The sequence below is a fragment of the Cheilinus undulatus genome, linkage group 2, assembly GCF_018320785.1.
Source record: "Cheilinus undulatus linkage group 2, ASM1832078v1, whole genome shotgun sequence".
NCBI lineage: Eukaryota > Metazoa > Chordata > Actinopteri > Labriformes > Labridae > Cheilinus > Cheilinus undulatus.
In genome coordinates, this window is record NC_054866.1 from 39,055,956 (window position 1) to 39,073,637 (window position 17,682).

The 17,682-nt window shown below is 38.4% G+C and overlaps 1 protein-coding gene across 1 annotated transcript; it reads right to left on the minus strand.

The window, feature by feature from the left end:
- Positions 1–223: 223 nt before the first annotated feature.
- On the minus strand, positions 224–15,947 carry camkk1b (calcium/calmodulin-dependent protein kinase kinase 1, alpha b). The gene is made up of 18 exons (XM_041808592.1): positions 15,100–15,947; positions 13,391–13,641; positions 10,178–10,534; positions 10,046–10,093; positions 9,909–9,962; positions 9,770–9,821; positions 9,537–9,670; positions 7,212–7,248; positions 7,109–7,130; positions 6,901–6,989; positions 6,572–6,771; positions 6,372–6,425; positions 6,214–6,287; positions 5,878–5,965; positions 5,646–5,774; positions 3,939–4,042; positions 928–978; positions 224–546 (listed from the first exon to the last, which is right to left on the minus strand). Exons 3-18 carry the CDS (start codon positions 10,499–10,501, stop codon positions 450–452), a joined length of 1,557 nt encoding a protein of 518 aa, XP_041664526.1. The 5' UTR covers positions 10,502–10,534; positions 13,391–13,641; positions 15,100–15,947; the 3' UTR covers positions 224–449.
- Between the last annotated feature and the right edge of the window lie 1,735 nt (positions 15,948–17,682).

A 17,682-nucleotide genomic window follows, 5' to 3' on the forward strand; every position in this document is an offset into this window, starting at 1 on the left:
GTCCCAGGCTGACAAGTTTTGGTACTCCTGCTGCAAGTTATGGCAAGAATAAATCAAGGCCAGAGTTTAAACTTAGTGCTTTTATTATCTTAAATTGCTGTAGGAAAATGTAAAAATATCTTCTTTATGGAGCATATTTACATTTTTTAACAATCCAAAGTCTCACATTCATGCTTTCTGCAATTAAGATTTTAACCAAACAAGTACAATCAGAGTGGAAGAAAACAAGGCTAATTATTCTTGGGATTATTTTAAGCATTTAGAGCACTATAAAGCCAGTTATAGTCAAAATATTGCAGATCTAGTAGATCGAACTTGTCCATAAATGTAGGAAAAAACACTGAAGCACAATAGCATGAAGGAGAAGCAATATTAGGAGAGAGATTTAGGAAAGAAAGATGTAAAGAAAGGTAGAAAACATACAAATTTCCTGCATACTCTCTTCTTTTTTATGTGTCATTTTCTTCCGTGCACTCGGTAAACGTGTCGTCCTCATACAAGTCCTCCAACTCTCCGTCTCTGCTCCCCTCATTGCTGACTTTCCTACTGGAGACAAAAACTCAATCATTTAGTGAAAGCTTGGCTACTGAATGAAAATGCATATGAGGAGGAGGAGCAGGATGGGAGAGGGAGGGACGGAGGGGATGACACTATACTAAAAATGTCAAAGAGTGCATGTCCTCCACAGAACAGCTCATCACTCTTTATCCATGTCATCCTCCGGAGGTCACCTGAGAGACACGGGGAAGCCAAGACAAAGTACTGGGCAGTGACAGAGTGTCAATTTATTTTGGGTACAGCTCGTTGTTGAGTGCTTTGTGTTGTCTTGTCTCTCTTAAATCCTCTTAAGGTTGAACAAACAAGTGATGAGCTGAGCTGTGTATGAAGCGCATGAAGCTCAGCCTAAATGCTGTTATAGAGAGTTACCTCAAGGAAGGATGAAGCTGAGGCGAAGACCCCAATAAGCCCCAAGTGCCTCTGCAAGAACATGTAATGTAACACTGTTAGTGTGTGCCTCTGTTAAAGGGCAAAGCTGAATTTAATGTAGCATTTTAAAGGCAAAGTCAGACATGGGATGATAATTTCTTGGCTTTTTTCAGAGGATGTGGTGTGAAAACATATAATGTTGCCCCGTCTGTGCAGTAAATACGACTCTACAGCCAGATTAACAGGTTAGCTCAGTTTAGCATTAAGACTGTCAATGTGTTAATCAGCTAGCTTAACAGTTGTCACCAGCTTTAACCTGAACAGCTCACTGATTAACACATTACAGTATATCCAACTTTTTCCTAGCCCCCATGAGAGTTGAGAGCGTGAAATGTGGGTGCAAGTTCCAGTCCCTTCTGTCAGGCCAGGACTTTGCATAGTCACAATCCTGATTATTAGAGCGATATGGAGATTAAAACGTCATCTGTTACACCTGAAACGCTACTATTCCTCCACCTTCTACTGGAGAGGAAAAATGAAGAAATAGCCTCTGATAAGGAGTAATTGATGTAGAGCTCAGTCAGAGCTTGAACTTTTCTCTCTTCAGTTTGTTGAGTTTCTGAAATTCTTATTTCACCAGCTACTCCCTCTTCAAAAGCGTGAACTTTATTAGTGTCCATGATTCACTGGGTCTCTTCAGTTTGGTAAATCTCAACTTCCTTAAAAAGTATTATTGACAAATTAACATTAAAAGATTGCAGCCCTGATGCATTCAGACAGTGAACGGCATGTTTAAAACACTTGTTAGAGACAATTATTCAATTTTGTCTTGTTATTAGCGCCAAAAACAAAGCAACAGGTACCAGGTGTTACAAAAATAGAACTTTCAGCTTAAAATAACATTTATTTGGACGCCTGATTAAAAAACAAGCAGTACTTATAAAATTGAAGATTTATTCTTTTCAAAACAACCCCTGTCGGTGCTAAGTCATCTTAGTAAGTCACTGAGAGAAATGTGTTTTTGCTTTTATCATTACTGTACCAGAGATCCCACTCACATTCATAGCTACAGTAGACCTCCAAGGAATAAGGTGGATACTTCATTTGTTTAATCCATACAAAAACAGACACTTTAAAAGACAAAGATGATCGTGCTAACATTAACTATGTATAAATATAGTATTTTTTTCTGGTGTTTTTGAGCTATTGGCTTTGGGCTTAAGATAAGCCAAGAAAACGGGCTGCTGCCTGAAGCTTTAAGCACAATACACAAAAGACAGAGAAAGTCTAGTCTTCAGTCACCAACCACTCAATAATGTTACACCAGTTAAACTGTGAACTAACTCAAATATCTAATCAAACAATCACATAGTAGCTTCAAAAGCATTTAGGGACAGAGTCAAGACAATGTGATGAAGTTTAAACGGAGCATCAGAAACAGGAGGAAAGGTTATTTATGTGGTTTTGACTGTGCCATGATTGTGATGCCTCACAGGCTGGTCTGAGTATTTCACACATCTGTTTTTTTGCCTTCATTTTATAGATGAGGACAGTGGACAACGTCAGAAACAGACATGAGAGACTGGGGCATGTTATGCATGAAAGGAGCCGGCTGGATTTGAACCTGGGCTTCTTGTGGGGTACGCCTAACAACTGGATCTACACTTCTGATCAACAACCATCTCCTGTTTACTGAGATGGTCTGAAAATGAGAAAATTAGGGATTGACTGATACTGTTTTTCCTGCCTCTACACCAGTGGTTCCCAACCCTTTTTCCATTGAGCCCCCACCCTTTACATATCTAAGAAGGGCTGCCATGTGATTGGCTGATTAGATATTTGCATTAATGAGCAGTTGAACAGGTATACCTAATAAAGTGACCAGTGAATGTATGATAGACAGAAAACCTGGCATATCATCAAAATTTATTGCATTTTTCTTTTCACAGACATTTTACTGTACAACTACAGTTTACCTTATGGCTGCTTTTTGCATCAAAACTGTCTTTTATTGTCAATTTAGAAGATTTGAGCTGAAAAGTTATTGGGATAAGTTTTTAAAAAGGCAGACAGTCATATTAATGACTCAGCAGAGAAAAAGTAAAAAAAAATATCTGTAGGATAGAGGACAACACTAAAATAAATTTGGTACAGTAGCAGGATGAAACAAAGCTTCATCCTAAAATACAAAGTATCAAACATCTAAATGTATTTTGTAGTCTGGGAGTAATATGACAAGTGACAAGTGAAATATTTGATAACTTAGGCACAATGTCCCAGTGCCTCATCCCTCAATGAAGACTTGATTCACACTTTCAGGTCTTTTCTAAGCAGCTGAAGAACCAATGTATATATTCTAAATGTAGTAATACAGAGCTGAAATTGGTTCTTCTCCCTAACCACTTTTTATACTGTAAGCAGCCAAATATACTTGAAGTTTTGCCAATCACTCTTTCTGTGTCTTTATTTCTTCATTCACATTCTGGCATGTGTCGGACGGTCTGATCTGCACATTTCTCTGTGTGGGAGCGTGCAGAGCTGCTGGTGCAGCATGGGCATGTGTGGAGGAGGCTGCAGCTCCACATCACTTCACATGGAGGTGTAATTAGCTGTGCCAGCAAGGCCCCCCCCCAAACACAGACACACACACCCACACGCACACACACCCACACACACAGGACCAGCTTGTTAATGGAAAATGAAGGCAGTGCAGTCATTACTGCTGCTGTGGGGGATCCATTTGGCTTTTTAGGAAATGACAGATGCTTTTATCTGCCTGGGTGTTCTGCCAATTTAAGGTCCAAAACTCATTAAATACAGTGGAAGAGCTGGTGAGTTTTCAAAAATGTGATATATTCGATAAGTGCTAGACACACCTTGTATATAAAGTATGTAACGGATCTATTTTTATCCAAGCATCTGCTCACTGCTTTGTTTTGTTCGATGCCTAATCGCAGAGCTGGCGCTTTGTCAGAGCAGAGCAGGCAGGATTTGCAGAGTAGGCTACTTACGTAAGAAGACCTCCAGGAGCAGACATGGACCTCTCTGCCCGTCTGCCCTGACACTCAAAGGGATTACTGAAAGAGCGCTTCCTCAGCATGGACTTTACCAGGATCTGCAGAGGACATAGACAGAGTCTCAGTAAACTTTTAACACTGCAAATATGCAGGGGAATATCCACTTTTGTATGTATTAAATCTCATTAAAATTTAGAACATTCGACTTCCTTGTTAAAGATGCAATATGTAGAAGATTTGAATTGTAGTAGCTATAATAATTTTAAAATTACTACTCCTATACTATATCTTTTTTTTAGCGGAGTATTTACTTTATCTCAGATATTTCTAACCATTTTTAAAGCCAGAGAAATTCTCAGTTTCCACAGTTGTAATGGACCAGGACAAGAACTGTACAGACAAATTGTTTATCGTTGCTGTGAAATCACTAAATATTATGTAAAAGACTGCTACATAAGGGACAGTAAACTGCAGGTGGAAGCTGCCGTTCTGTAGCTCAAAGTAAACAGAAGTAAATGAACCACTGAATTACGAAGAAACAACTGATCGAAAAGGTTTGTAGTTACAAAACTTTGACGTTAAATAATTTTCACATCCATCTCTGATGAACCGAGATGTGGTGTGCCTGGAGGCTCTGCTTTGTGTGCTTGAAATCAGGTCCAAAAAATGTCAGACAACCTGACTGGTGATCACATCTAAACGTCAACGATCCACTGTTTCTAAAGGAAACGGTATGGATATCTGTTGAGTCCAAATATCCCTAATTTAAGCGGATATTAGTCTGTTCTTCTCCTGCACACCCACTCCTGACAGAGCAGACAGCTGTGTTTTGCACCCAGGCTGAGCAGTCATGTCTTGTGCTGAAAGTGACGTCAGTGCAAACCCCTATTGTGTATGTTTAGCCCCACATTTGTAAGACGGACAGGTAAGCTTGGCACCCCTACAGAAGGGGGCCTAAAAATTGGGACAGCACAGGTCAGTTATTTGGGAACCTTTCCAACTTTTGATAATGGAAATGCAAAGAAATTTGTGCTGTGCTGTACCAAACTGAACCATACCGTTCAGTGGAAACAACCTAGCAGAGACCAGATATGCTGCTCAGCTTGGCCCTGCTCCACTCAGCTCCTGAGGACTCTGTTCATTAAAAAACTGCGCTCCAAAACATGTTATCATTTATTGCACCAGCACCAGCTGATGATTTTCAGTTTTATAACTGATGTGAACAGCTGACTTCCTCTTTGTGCTCTGAGGTGTTTACTGGCTGTTGAAGTACACAACTTGCCTGACGTCTAAAGCCAGCTGTGGTGAGCTACTTGCAAAGCATTATGGGATTTCTTGCAGCATTAACCAGGAAGACACTTTTAAAAGCTTTTCTCCTTCATTGTGTAAAATTCATCCATGAAACAAAAATGTCAGCCTACTGATAAGTAAATACACCTTATGGTGACCAGGTTTTGTCAAACACTTCAAAACAAGAAGTAAGCCTAGGGAGCTGAGCTATGGAGGTTTTGTTATTGTTTTGATTGTGAGCCTGTGGCATCAGAATGCTGTGTATTTAACTGTGGACTGAACTGTGTACTGTAATAATGGGGAAATTGTTTCTGTTAATAAAAGTTGCAAGGTACAGTTTTCAAGGACACATCGTTTTTTCTGTATTTTCTGTGAAGTTACAGTCCAGAGAGAGAGCGTCCTGCAACTTACCACAGTGGAGAGGCTGGGGATGAGTTTGACGCTATTCTTCACCTCCTCCTCGGTCACCTCCAACGCGGTGCAATGCTCCTCCTCCAGAGGAAGATGGTTGGTGCCGTCCTCTGTCACCCATGGATGGAGCTGGAACAACACACAGAAGAAACACAGTTGTAATGTAAAGAGTACCACAAAATAAAAAAAGAAATAGACAGCCAGATAAAGTCAGTGTTGCTTTTGCAGTTACCTTAATTTTAGGGATGGTGATTCTTGTTTCAGGGTTTTTATCCAGCATCCTCTCAATGAGCTCCCTTAGGTTGTTGCTTATCATTGGCCTGTGAGAAAAGTTTAATAATAGCTGAATTCTTTACAGTAAGTAACTTAATGTTTATTGATATTAAGAGTATTGTTTTAATCACATCCTCTGGGACACAATGAAAAAGTTCTCTAATTTTTGGTACAAAGAGCAAAGCCATGACTGTAAGCCCTCTGGAGAGTCTGCTATTTTCACTGAATTGTCCCTAGACACCATGGTTTTAATTGATTAAATGTCATAATTAAAATGAGGCAAGTGTTTGCTTACATCTCTGGAAACTCCACAGGTTTGTTCTTGATTTTGCTGTGCAAAGCAACGATGTATTCATCATAAAAAGGGCACTGGAACAGAACAGGAATAAAACTAAATAATCATTAATAATGCTGGCTGTTATTCTACAGGCAGTTTGCCATGAACCTGCTTACCTTTCCAAAGACAAAGCAGTACAGAGTGACTCCCATCGCCCACACGTCTAACGCCTGTAAACAAAAACAGTCATTATGGGCTGAGCCATTAATGAGAAGATCTAAACAGCCAGATGAACTCACTTCTAGGTACTTTCAGGCTATCAAGAGCAATCTGAACTTCAGTGTCTGTTTTAAAAGTTAACGCAGAGTTTCCCTACCTTCCCGCTGAAGCTCTGCTCATGCTCTGTCATCATCTCAGGGGCCATGAAGGCCGGCGTCCCTGCCGTACTGGACAGGAGCGCGTCTGTTCCCTCAAACTCATTGCTTACACCAAAATCTGCGATCTTGACATGACCGTCTTCGCCCAGCAACAGGTTGGAGGGTTTGATATCTCTGTGGATGATCTTGTGGTAGTGCACTGGACAAGAGAAAAATATCCTTGAACTTTCAATAGAATTCATAGTGTCGTATTACTCCACTAGGACATTAAGCCCCCAAAATGAAGGCCTGATTGTCAAATATAGTAAAATCATATAGGTTAACTTACAGTATTCTAATCCCAGGATGACATCTCTGAAGTAAAAGCGAGCCTGCTCCTCTGTGAAAAGATCATCTGTGGGCACTTCCATCACCGGTCTGACACACACCAGAAGTTAAAGAACAGGTTAATGTATATGTAGCCTTATTTTTCAGTTTAAATGTCCAAACAGTACACTCTGGGAATGTTACAACACATGTAAATGCACCATACACACCCTTTTGTCATCAACTCGAAGGCTTGAGGACAAATAATCAAACTTTAATGACACACAAGAGATTAAATGTAGTCTACATAAAGAAGGATGAATGAATACCCACCCATATGAAGTCCATCTTCATCAGGATCATCAAGCACCTGCAAAACATGTCACATCACTTTTTTTATTCTTCAAAAATATATTTCACCCACTTTTTTTTTCGAACACTGAAATACACAGTGTGTGACAGTTCATCTGATGACAGAATAAGTCATGCCTCATTTTTGTTGATACTTGTACGTGTGAGAACATGTTTCTCAGTACAGCTTCATCACCAAACAAGGCCCTTTTAACAGCACCTGCTCTAACCTCGCAAAGCAGATGGATACACCCATTTCCTTGTTTTTCACTGGCGAAACCCTCTCGTTAAGCTCCCATCTGAACCATTTGGGCCCAGTTAGAAAGTGACAGGACCAATCAGCAACAAGGGGCAGTACTTTCAGGCATGGCAGAGTCATGACGTAAACAAGCAGCAGCAAGAGGCCAGTGCAATTATGGCGGAAGAGCTTAGCGTGGATGCTGCTAAAGCGCCAGTTTTATCAGAACTTGACGACATTTCTTTGTTAAAAGAAAAACAAAGAACAGCAGTGAGTTGTTTTCTTTTCAAAAACGACAAAAGTCGAGTACTTACATGTCTATAGTCGCTATGTTTCGTGTTATTCCCCGTAGCTGCGCACACGCAGCTTGATAGCTGCTACGTCACGTTTTACTGCTCTTGTTGGCCCATTAGGATGTAAAAGACAGAACGTTCACCCAATCATACTCTGAGTTTTTTTCAAAGCCTCTGCCTTTTCTCAAACTATTGAAGCTTTCCCAGATAGAATGTGTGAAACACATCCATCTGGTGTGTCAGGTTACACCTGCTCTGTATATGAATAATACTTTTGACCGGGGGAGTAGGTGGCCTGGTGGTTAGAGGCGCTCCCCATGTATGCAGACAGCCCGGGCTCGAATCCGGCCTGAGGCCCTCCAGCGCATGTCTCTCCCCCACTCTTGACCCTGTTTCTGACTCTGTCCACCGTCCTCCCCTGTCTAATGAAGGCACAAAAATGCCCGGAAATAAATCTTTAAAAAAAATAAATAAATAAATAAAACTTTTGACTGGTTAAACTGTTATAACAATTACTGTTTTTTTTTTTGTTTGTTTGTTTTTGTGGGAGCAATTTATAGAAACAGATGTGGTGCATTTTCACCAAGCAGACCAGTAAATTCAGTCCAGTTTAATAAACACTGTGTTTTCTAAGCCAGTGCTTGTCACTTTATAAGATATGAGATGTGAGAGGCTTTATTGTCACTTTACTGAAGAGCAATACCACAATACCAGCACTGTGCTTGAGCTGTTGTCTTGAATTGTCATTTCCATTTTACCAGTACACCACAAGGTTTATTTGCTAAAAAGAGTATATCACCAGTTTCTTTAAAAGCATCTTTATGACAAAATGAGGAGGAAAAGCTAAAAGGGACAGCTAGACTCTTAGCTCAAAAAACAAGGGGTGTAGTCCATTAGTACCACTGCTTTTAGGGAAGCTAAGATTCTTTCCAATCAATCAATAGACTACAATTAGTCCCTTTGCTCTCACCATTCAGTCCTATCCCTTCATTTGCACATGCACATCCAAAGGTAAGGTGCTGCATTTCTTGTTGGAATTGGGGGTAGCCTGAAGTGCTAGAACTACATGGCCCCTCAAACTGAGATTTTCCAAATGCACACTCCAAACCAAGTGTTATGGGAAATCTCCCAGAAGGCCTTCCAAGTCATTGGCAAGGTTTGAATATTACAACAACAATGTGATATCATAATTTAGTTTGTCATAGAAATGTCCAGTATCGTCGTTACTTCTATGTTCATAATGTTGCCAGTGATGATGTATCAGGAACTTGAAGGGTTAACTTTTCAAACCCTCAGGTATCAAAAATGGCAGTCAATTTTAATTAGAGTAATTGTACCTTTACCTCAGTACCATATTCTTGTACTCCTTCCAGCCCTGTTGACAGCTGAAGAAATCGCAACCCAAAGGTTTTGTGAGCTTTTGGACAGTCCAGTAATCAGCATTCTTCCAGTCATCAGTGGAATTAAACAGGCACAGTTTATATTTACTTTATTAATTTTAAATTGAACTTTTAACCTACTTAATTGTTTAGTGCATTTTAGGATTTCTTATATTGCTGTTTTTGATTCTCCTTTATAATTTTCACAGCTTCTTAGAAATCCTCCAGTGTAGCTTCTAATGACCTTGCTGCCATCTGTGTTCTGGTTTCTTTTATGATTTGCTGTCTGACTTTTTAATTTCCCTCTGTAACGACTCACTAGCATAAATAAAGGTTGAATGAATGAATCAATAGAGCAATGAGGTTGAGAGGCCTAGGCCTGAGTCATGTGACTGACCTCCACTAGTTTAACAACATTAGGATGGTCAAGTTTCTTCAGGATGGCGATCTCCTTGTACACTTTCTCCAGAGGCAGCACAGCCTTAGGGTAAGGATCTTGGGGGTAGTTTGATCCTTGAGGAGAGGGACGGCCTGAAATCACACAGCATAAAACCACTATCAGCACAGCAATGAAGGAGTCTATGTTTCATTGATATTTTAATGTAATCACTAATGGAGATCTTCACTCACGCAAGAATCCACACTGCCTCATCAGCTTCTTCTTTGAGACAACTTTCATTGCCTTAAATCAAAGATTCAAGTGTTGGTAAAAGACAAACAAATTAAATAAATCTGACCTCAGATGCACAGTTTATTATATCTAACTTACATAGTACTGCTCAGAATCTTCATTATATGCCAATCTAACCACTCCATATGAACCCTGTGGTGAAAAATAAACAGCTTTTTAAAGCATCATCATCATTATTTCTGTTTCAGCTCCTATGAACAACTTCTATGAATCACCTTTCCAATCTCTTTGTTTAACTTGTATTGGTTGAGCTGGACACAGTCCTGCAGAAGAGGATCAGAAAAATGTTATTACTAAATACTCACTATATTGATATGCTGAATCTAATCAAACTGAATCAAACTCACATCACCGTCTGTGATGGACACACGTTTGGTCTCGATGGTGGGCTGTCGGGCCATGCGGCTCCCCCTCTCTTGCAGGGACAGCTTCCTGTCAGACAACCGAACCCTCTGAACGCTGCTGGGCCTGTAGCCATTAGGAGGGGTCACACGGTTTGCTGCCACGTTCATGGCGGCCACCAGGTCAGCCAGCTCGCAGTTATGCTCCGAGTCCAGCCCGTTATTGTGCTCAGAGTCCAAACCGTTCTCATCCGAGTCCAGCTCGGCCCTGCAGGCTGCGTCTGCGCTCATGGTGGATGCTTCTGGTTCACTCACAGCTGAAATCTCCATCTTGATGGAAGCAGCAGAGGATTCATGACTGCACTGAGAAAGACGATCAGACACAAGGCTGATTCTACAGAAACTAGCTAGATGGTACAGAATTTATACCAACCTTTATCTGAGGGTTTACAAATGTCAAAGTGCTTGCATCTGCTTCCTGTAGCATTTCAAAGTGAGTAGAGTGCACAGAATAATGCAGCCACATGACATTATTACTTGGATTGCCTTGGCACGTGACTCTATTTATCAAATTTACTTAAAATGTTAGAACCTTGTTCATTCCTTTGTACAACACTCACATAAAAGCCACTAATGTCAATCTAATGAGGGCAACATGTCTTAATATGCAGTGTTTACTGCATCCATGAAGAGAAATTTTTTTAAAAACATCGGAGCCACAATAATTTAAAAAAATGTATGCAAATGCAGCTGAATATTAGCATTTGTTTATTTGGCTTGATATTATGTATTAAATCTCATCAAAAGATTGATGTGAAACTCAAATCAGTGGAGAAGTAGATCCAGCTTCCTTTGAAATTGTAGGACAAGTCATTTTGTATTATTGAGTATCATCTCTGTGATTCTTTTTACCCAGAATTCAGCACAAGTTTGAAAACAATCCTGATAAAGGTTTGTAAAAACTGGTAATTTACAGTGAAGTTACAAACAATAATTAAACTAATGTTTAGGGGTAATCCAACAATCAATCATATTTTGATTGGTCAAATTTGAACTTATTCAAAGTGGACCTTTGAGACACTGTGGCATGAAGAGAAAGACAATTTGGGAAGTCTTTCACATTTGGTGCATATAGAAGTTTAAGGGGAAGGGGCTGAAACTGGGAAAGGTTTACTGATACCTCATATTTATTTTCTAACACCAATTTGAAAACAGCCATACTTTCATCTTGTAAAAATTGTTCTCCCCTGTACTAGTATTTTATTCTTCTTATTGAGACAATCTTTTGTTTCAGAAACAGACCAAAAACAGGACAATGTTTGGCACTACCATAAATGACTGCTGTATTATTTTTGGACTAGAGACATACAGTGATGATAAACGAAATGTAATTATTTTGGATTACATCTTCATTAAGAAAAGTATACATGTAATCCAATGTACATCTCATTTATCTAGAAGTCAAAGATCCTTGTTTGAACAGATAAGTTCTGGTATTCTTCCTCTGGCCACTGAAGTCATTCAATAATATTCCAAAGAAAACAGACTTTGTGAGTTTGTGATTTAGCAGAAGTAGAAAGTATTTCATATTTCCTTTATGATGACTTTCAAAAACCTGAAATTCTGCAGTCGCCTGATGAGCATAAATTGGAATGTCTGTTTAAATTTGGTGTGTTTTAACTTGTTAATTTTGTCTCAAAATTGTGGAAAGAAGACAGGCAATTTATTTAATTAACTGATTAATTTTTAGTTGATTTCCATTCTTATTTTCTGGTCAATAACAATGAAAGAGCTACTTTGCACTCTTAACTCCTCTAATTTAACAGCAGGTTTGCGTGGTGGTTACCTGAGATGATCCCAATAAAATGCTTAAAATTATACACAGAGAAATACATTCTTTTAAAGTGCAAAAAATAAAACTACCTACTTAAAACTTCAGTCCTTAGATCACATTTTAAATTTTAAGAAAAGGAAATAAAAAAACACTTCAGCAGAAGTAGGCCTGTTGTTTCTGCTTAAAACTCCTTTCATGTCTTTGTATTTCTTACAGTCTTATGTCTTTTACCCTCAAAGATTCTTTTCATCCTTTTATAAGACTGATCCTTTATTGTTTTTTTCAGTCTGTTTATTCATTAGCAAGACTCTATTTGTTCTAAGTCCTATTTTATATTTTTAGTTTGCCCATATTGTTGTTACTATCTGTGTCATTGTGTTTTATCCGTGTTTCTATTTACAAGCTGCTGCAAACCCATTGTCCCTAAAGAGATTAATGAAGTTGTTTAAATTTAATTGAATGAACTGAATTAAACTGCATTCCGCTGAAATGGGACCAATTTATGTTGGCTGAATAAATCTGCAGAAATTTTCAGATCTGCTGACACTGACATTATGCTGATAATATCACGCATCTCTGTCTGAAATCTAACATTAACACTGGTATTATATTATATGTATCCTCCTTTAAGACTATACATAAGCACTAATATTAACCCATGAAATCAACCTACCTTAACTTTACTTACCATTTATATTATTGTGAAAATAACATGGGATTTTCCAGTGCTGTAAATAACAAGTCTCACAGATTACTTTTTACAGAAGATCTTATATATTTGTCTTGTATTAGTATTTGGTTTTAGCTCTAATCACAGTTGTACTTTTGTTGTGTTTAACCTTTCTTTTGAAAATCAGTATTAGAATAATTCTCTTATTCATCCCTAAACATGAGTCTATGCTTTTAAATCTCTCAGCTCCTAAACATAAGCTTGAAAAGTAAAAACAGACAGACTGCTGCTTTCTTGTGCTCAGTTTCCTGTAGCAGATGGCAGAAGCCTCAGAAGAATTCGTACAAACAGGAAATGAGAAATCTCACCTCTGACGACAGTCTGGCAGCAGATAAGAGACAACGACTCACTGCTGCCTAAAATACAGTCCAGATAACTGAAAATCTTCTTATGTAACAAGGTGGAATGCTTTAATAGGCTTGTTAATTACTTTATACAATACTAACAAAATACTACAGGCTCTTACAGCACAGATATGTCTTTTCAAATGAATCAACATCCTTTGATGTATGTAACACTCAAAACGTGTTTATAGAAATACTGAATAGTAACTGATGCTACACAGTAAATTCCTAACACCCATCTAACCCACCCCCCTCTTGTACAATACAATCTTTTTGCAATACAAAAATGAAGTTAAGGGTGTTTGACTCACACAGTTGGGGTGTCCTGTTGTGTTCAGGGCCTCTGATGTTCTTCTCCATGTTGTCCTGCAGCTCTCAGGAGGGAAAGTCCTTTGTGTCTCAGAGCAGGACTTTCACTGACAGGCAGGCAAGGATCTCTGCAGCGCTCGTCTTTAAGGATTAACTCAGGACACATATAGCAGAGTTATTCTGAGGCCAACAGGCCGGCCAGTGCAGTGGTTATCTGCAGGGCAAGCTGTGGTGGTGACAGCTGTAGCCTGGTCTGCAAAAAATACATAAACAAAGAAAATATCACAGGGGTTGTCATTGACAACTCTGTTTGCATGAAAACAACATATAAAGTTAGGCCTTATTCACCTTAAATGCCCATGTAGTATCTAAAATTTTATTCAGATTTAAGAAGGTAAAATACAAATAATGCTTTTACCAGATGACTTATTAGTATTTAAATCATATTTAACAATAAACTGTGTATCTATAATAAACACAATTAAGAAAACAGTCAGTTAAAATTACTAAAAAGCAAATTGAAATTTGCTTGAAAAAGCAAGAAAATTTGTAACCCAAATTTCTTTGTGTTATCACTACTATTGGTAGTGATATTAATCATGTTTTTCATGTTTTGTGAACGTCTGCTTGCCAAAATCAAATTTTATTTTATGAGGGGCTTGAGCTACTGAAATTCTCGCAAAACTTTGCACCACAAGCCTCTGAGGATGTCAAAGTTTACACATCCATAGTGCCTCCTACAAACGTTCAATCTTATGTTTAACTGAAATGTAAATCCTCATATTGTGTCTGCAGAGCTTGAGGCTGCAGCAGTGGACAACAACTCATGGACCACACGCCTGTCAACTTTTTTGTTTTTATGACAGTGCCACCTACTGGATGACTGTAAAACTGTAACTAGGAAAGTGTTAACTCAAATGCGTCTTTCTCTCAAAACAAGCTTTTTTTCCTTTTTACATTAAAGTACAAATTCAGTTTTCTTATTTTTGTTTATCTTTAACCAGTAATTCCTTATTGAGATTAAGAATCAGATTAACAAGAGTGCCATTGCCAAGACAGGCAGCAGCACAATTAACAAAGACACAGGCATGCCGAGAAGCAGGGTACACCCTGGACTGGTCAGCACTCAGGAATCATCTCACACAGATTATAATGAATCAAGGACAGCAGCTTTCTCTGCATAATAAGAAAAAACAAGACAACACACTGATGGCCTGCATGCCCTATGCTTATGCGACATTTTTTATCTAGAAAATGTTATTGGATTTACACAGACTGTTTGCATCACTGACGGTAGTTACTGACAGAACTATCGAGGTTTGTTTCTAATGATCAGAACTGAGGAGATAAAGACAGATATGGTACTGCTGAATTTCATAGCTGATAGGGAAGTAGAGGTATTTGTTGGTTCCAGGTTTGTGATTGTTGGCTTATAGTTGTTGGTGGTATTTACTGAAGCTAGGATGGGTGGGGTTATGGCTCTGTGCTGTTTGCAGGATGTTTCATGAAGTCTAGTTGAGTAATCTAGTTTTTCAAAGTGTTTATCAGCAGTAGACATGATGAAGCAAGGAACCCATGCCACATCTGAGAATGGTATCCTAAAACATTAGAACTTGAAATTGTAGTGTTATTATTTCTGAGTGTTATGGCTTACTACAGAGAAGATGTTATAGACAAGTTAGGGATTTATTATGATAGATGAGATACTTACATAATGGTTTATACATTCATGTCATAAATCTGTCAACTTCTTCCTTGAGGGATATTGGATGTGCAGCAGCAGCAGCAATAAAACAACACAAGATATTAGAGCACATATACATAACCACAAAATATAAAAACACATGTAATAACACCCTAAGGCTGGTGGGGACAAATAGTTCTACACTCTTTACTATTTCTTCAAAAATCAGGTGGACTAACCTGAGTGAGGAAAACTTAATAGGGCTGTATAAAAATGATATGCTGCTTAAGATTGAGCATGGGTTCTTTTTGCATCAAATTGTGTATTTTGCTGTTGTTGGTTATTTTGTAACTGTTTTTGTGCTTTGTTCTTTTTATGTTCTGTATGTCAAAGTACTTTGTACAAGCTTCTTTTTAAAAGTCGTGTGCAAAAAATAACATAAATAACAATAACAACAATATTTTATGAGTATTATTGTGGAGCTGATGGCAGAGCAAATCAGCAACACTCATGCTGTAATTTGCTACTGTTATCCTTTGATCTTTTTCATCAGGGTGTTATCAATCAGCATACCCTTATTATTTTGTTTGGCAAATTACCATTTCCACTGTTGACTCAATTTAAACACGTCACCAAATTCTTGCTCATTTTCAGAATCAACACAACAACCCCACCTAGAGTCAGAACTAAGAAGTACAACATTCAAGTTCATATTCATTTTCTAATTCTTAGCATATCTGATTTTTAGAAATTGACTGGGTTGCAGTTGGCCCATGGGCCATTTGGACAGCTCTGATCTAACCCATGAAGGACTGTAAATACAGAAAAGTAGATATGTCATAAAAGAGCTGGTTGCAGAAATGAACTGTGGTATATCCAGCTGATTATGTAATTAAACAAAGTCAGTAGAGGTTCAAACCCAACAATCATGGGCTGTGTTTTACCATTTAGTACATCACGGAAATAAAAATGTAAAAATATCCAACATTACTGCAACAATGTAACAGCGGCACTGAACGCACCACACCTAAAAGTGAAGAAACTGGTTCAGAAGGAAGACAGCTGTGACAAACAGCAACACCTGTTTAAACAGCTGATTGCTAAAAAGGAAAACATGTTTGTTCTCATGTCTGTGTGTTTCTTTTCTTCCTGTTGGTCCAGAATGCCTTATGGTCAGGTGCATCCTACCACACCAGTTCAACAGTGAAGAACCAAGACTGGCATTACAGGTGATGATTATCAAGGTTGAGCACCTTCAAAGGCTTTTTATAACAAGAGACTACAGCAACATGAATGTTAGCAGCCTCTTCTGTCCTGAACATACAAACTCAGTAGTTTTGTGTCTGTTAACGGTTCATTTCACCTTAATAACTTTGTATTGTTTGATAGACAACAGGGTTATTTATTAGAATATGTGAAGAGATAGGGGCATAGGTTTTACATTTCAGTTATTTCAAAAACACTTTAAAATATGTCCTTCATGGCTTTCTGAAGTTTATTCCACTGAATTGTTTTGATGAATGATATTCTGAAGGTAAGGTTCAAATGTCCTGCTTTGTTTAATGAAGATGCACAAATAATTGCAGATTGTTAAAAAGTTTCCCGAACATTTGAAGATTAAATAGCAGTGCTAAAATATTTTTGTGCTATTGCTGTGTGTCCATGCTAAGGCCAAACACATCATATTCTTGGGTTGTCTGAAAGTCTACTCAAGCAAGGCTGCCCACAAAGGGGAGAACTTTCTCAGGCCCAGGTGCATGGGGGTCCTCTTGGTCTGCAAGAAAACAGTCCATAGAAAAATTAAGCTGCAACAGCCATTTTTTATTTCTAAATTAATACTTGCCATTCAGACATTTTTCTAGGGAGCCTTAGAACCCCCAAATAGCTTAGGATACTTTACACAACCTAAAGGTGGCTATTGTTAGCTAAGAGATTAGCACCAACACAACTTGCTTTCAAAAAGTTAGCAAAGACTGAAGGTTTGGTGACTTTTAATTGTCCCGTTTAGCGTGTAAATAAACCAGCTAAACCAAGTAAGAGATGAAAACAAAATAAAAGAAAAACAAAAATACTAGCGAAGCTTACCAAGTGCAAATATTACCTTAAATATCTCAACATTCACATCGACCATTACTGAAATATGCACGTGAAACCGTTTAGTAACGGTTTGATAACCGTTTAGTAACGGTTTCACATGTAGGCCTATACCATGAACATACCTTTTACCCACCTTTGTCCGCAGCTAACCTCTTCATTTGAGGTTGATGGGCTTTACTTTGCTCTCCTCGTTTAACTTTCATCGCCGTTTCTTTTCATTTTCTTATTACCTTTCAACGCTTTGAGTTTCCGTCAGTTCAGGTTAATTACCTATATGTGCGTCCTTTCAGAATAAAACTTCCGCTTTAACAGGAAACACTTACCTCGATCAAACAAAAGTCCATAATAAATGTGAACTTTACTTTGGAGATGGTTCACAGCCTTGGGTCCTGTGTACTACACCTGGCTGGTACCCTTGTAGTCTTGATTACAAACATACGAAGACATATTTTGTTTTTGTTTTTTAATTCATAAAGTCGTATAACAAGATAACAAACTCAGAATTTCAGAGTT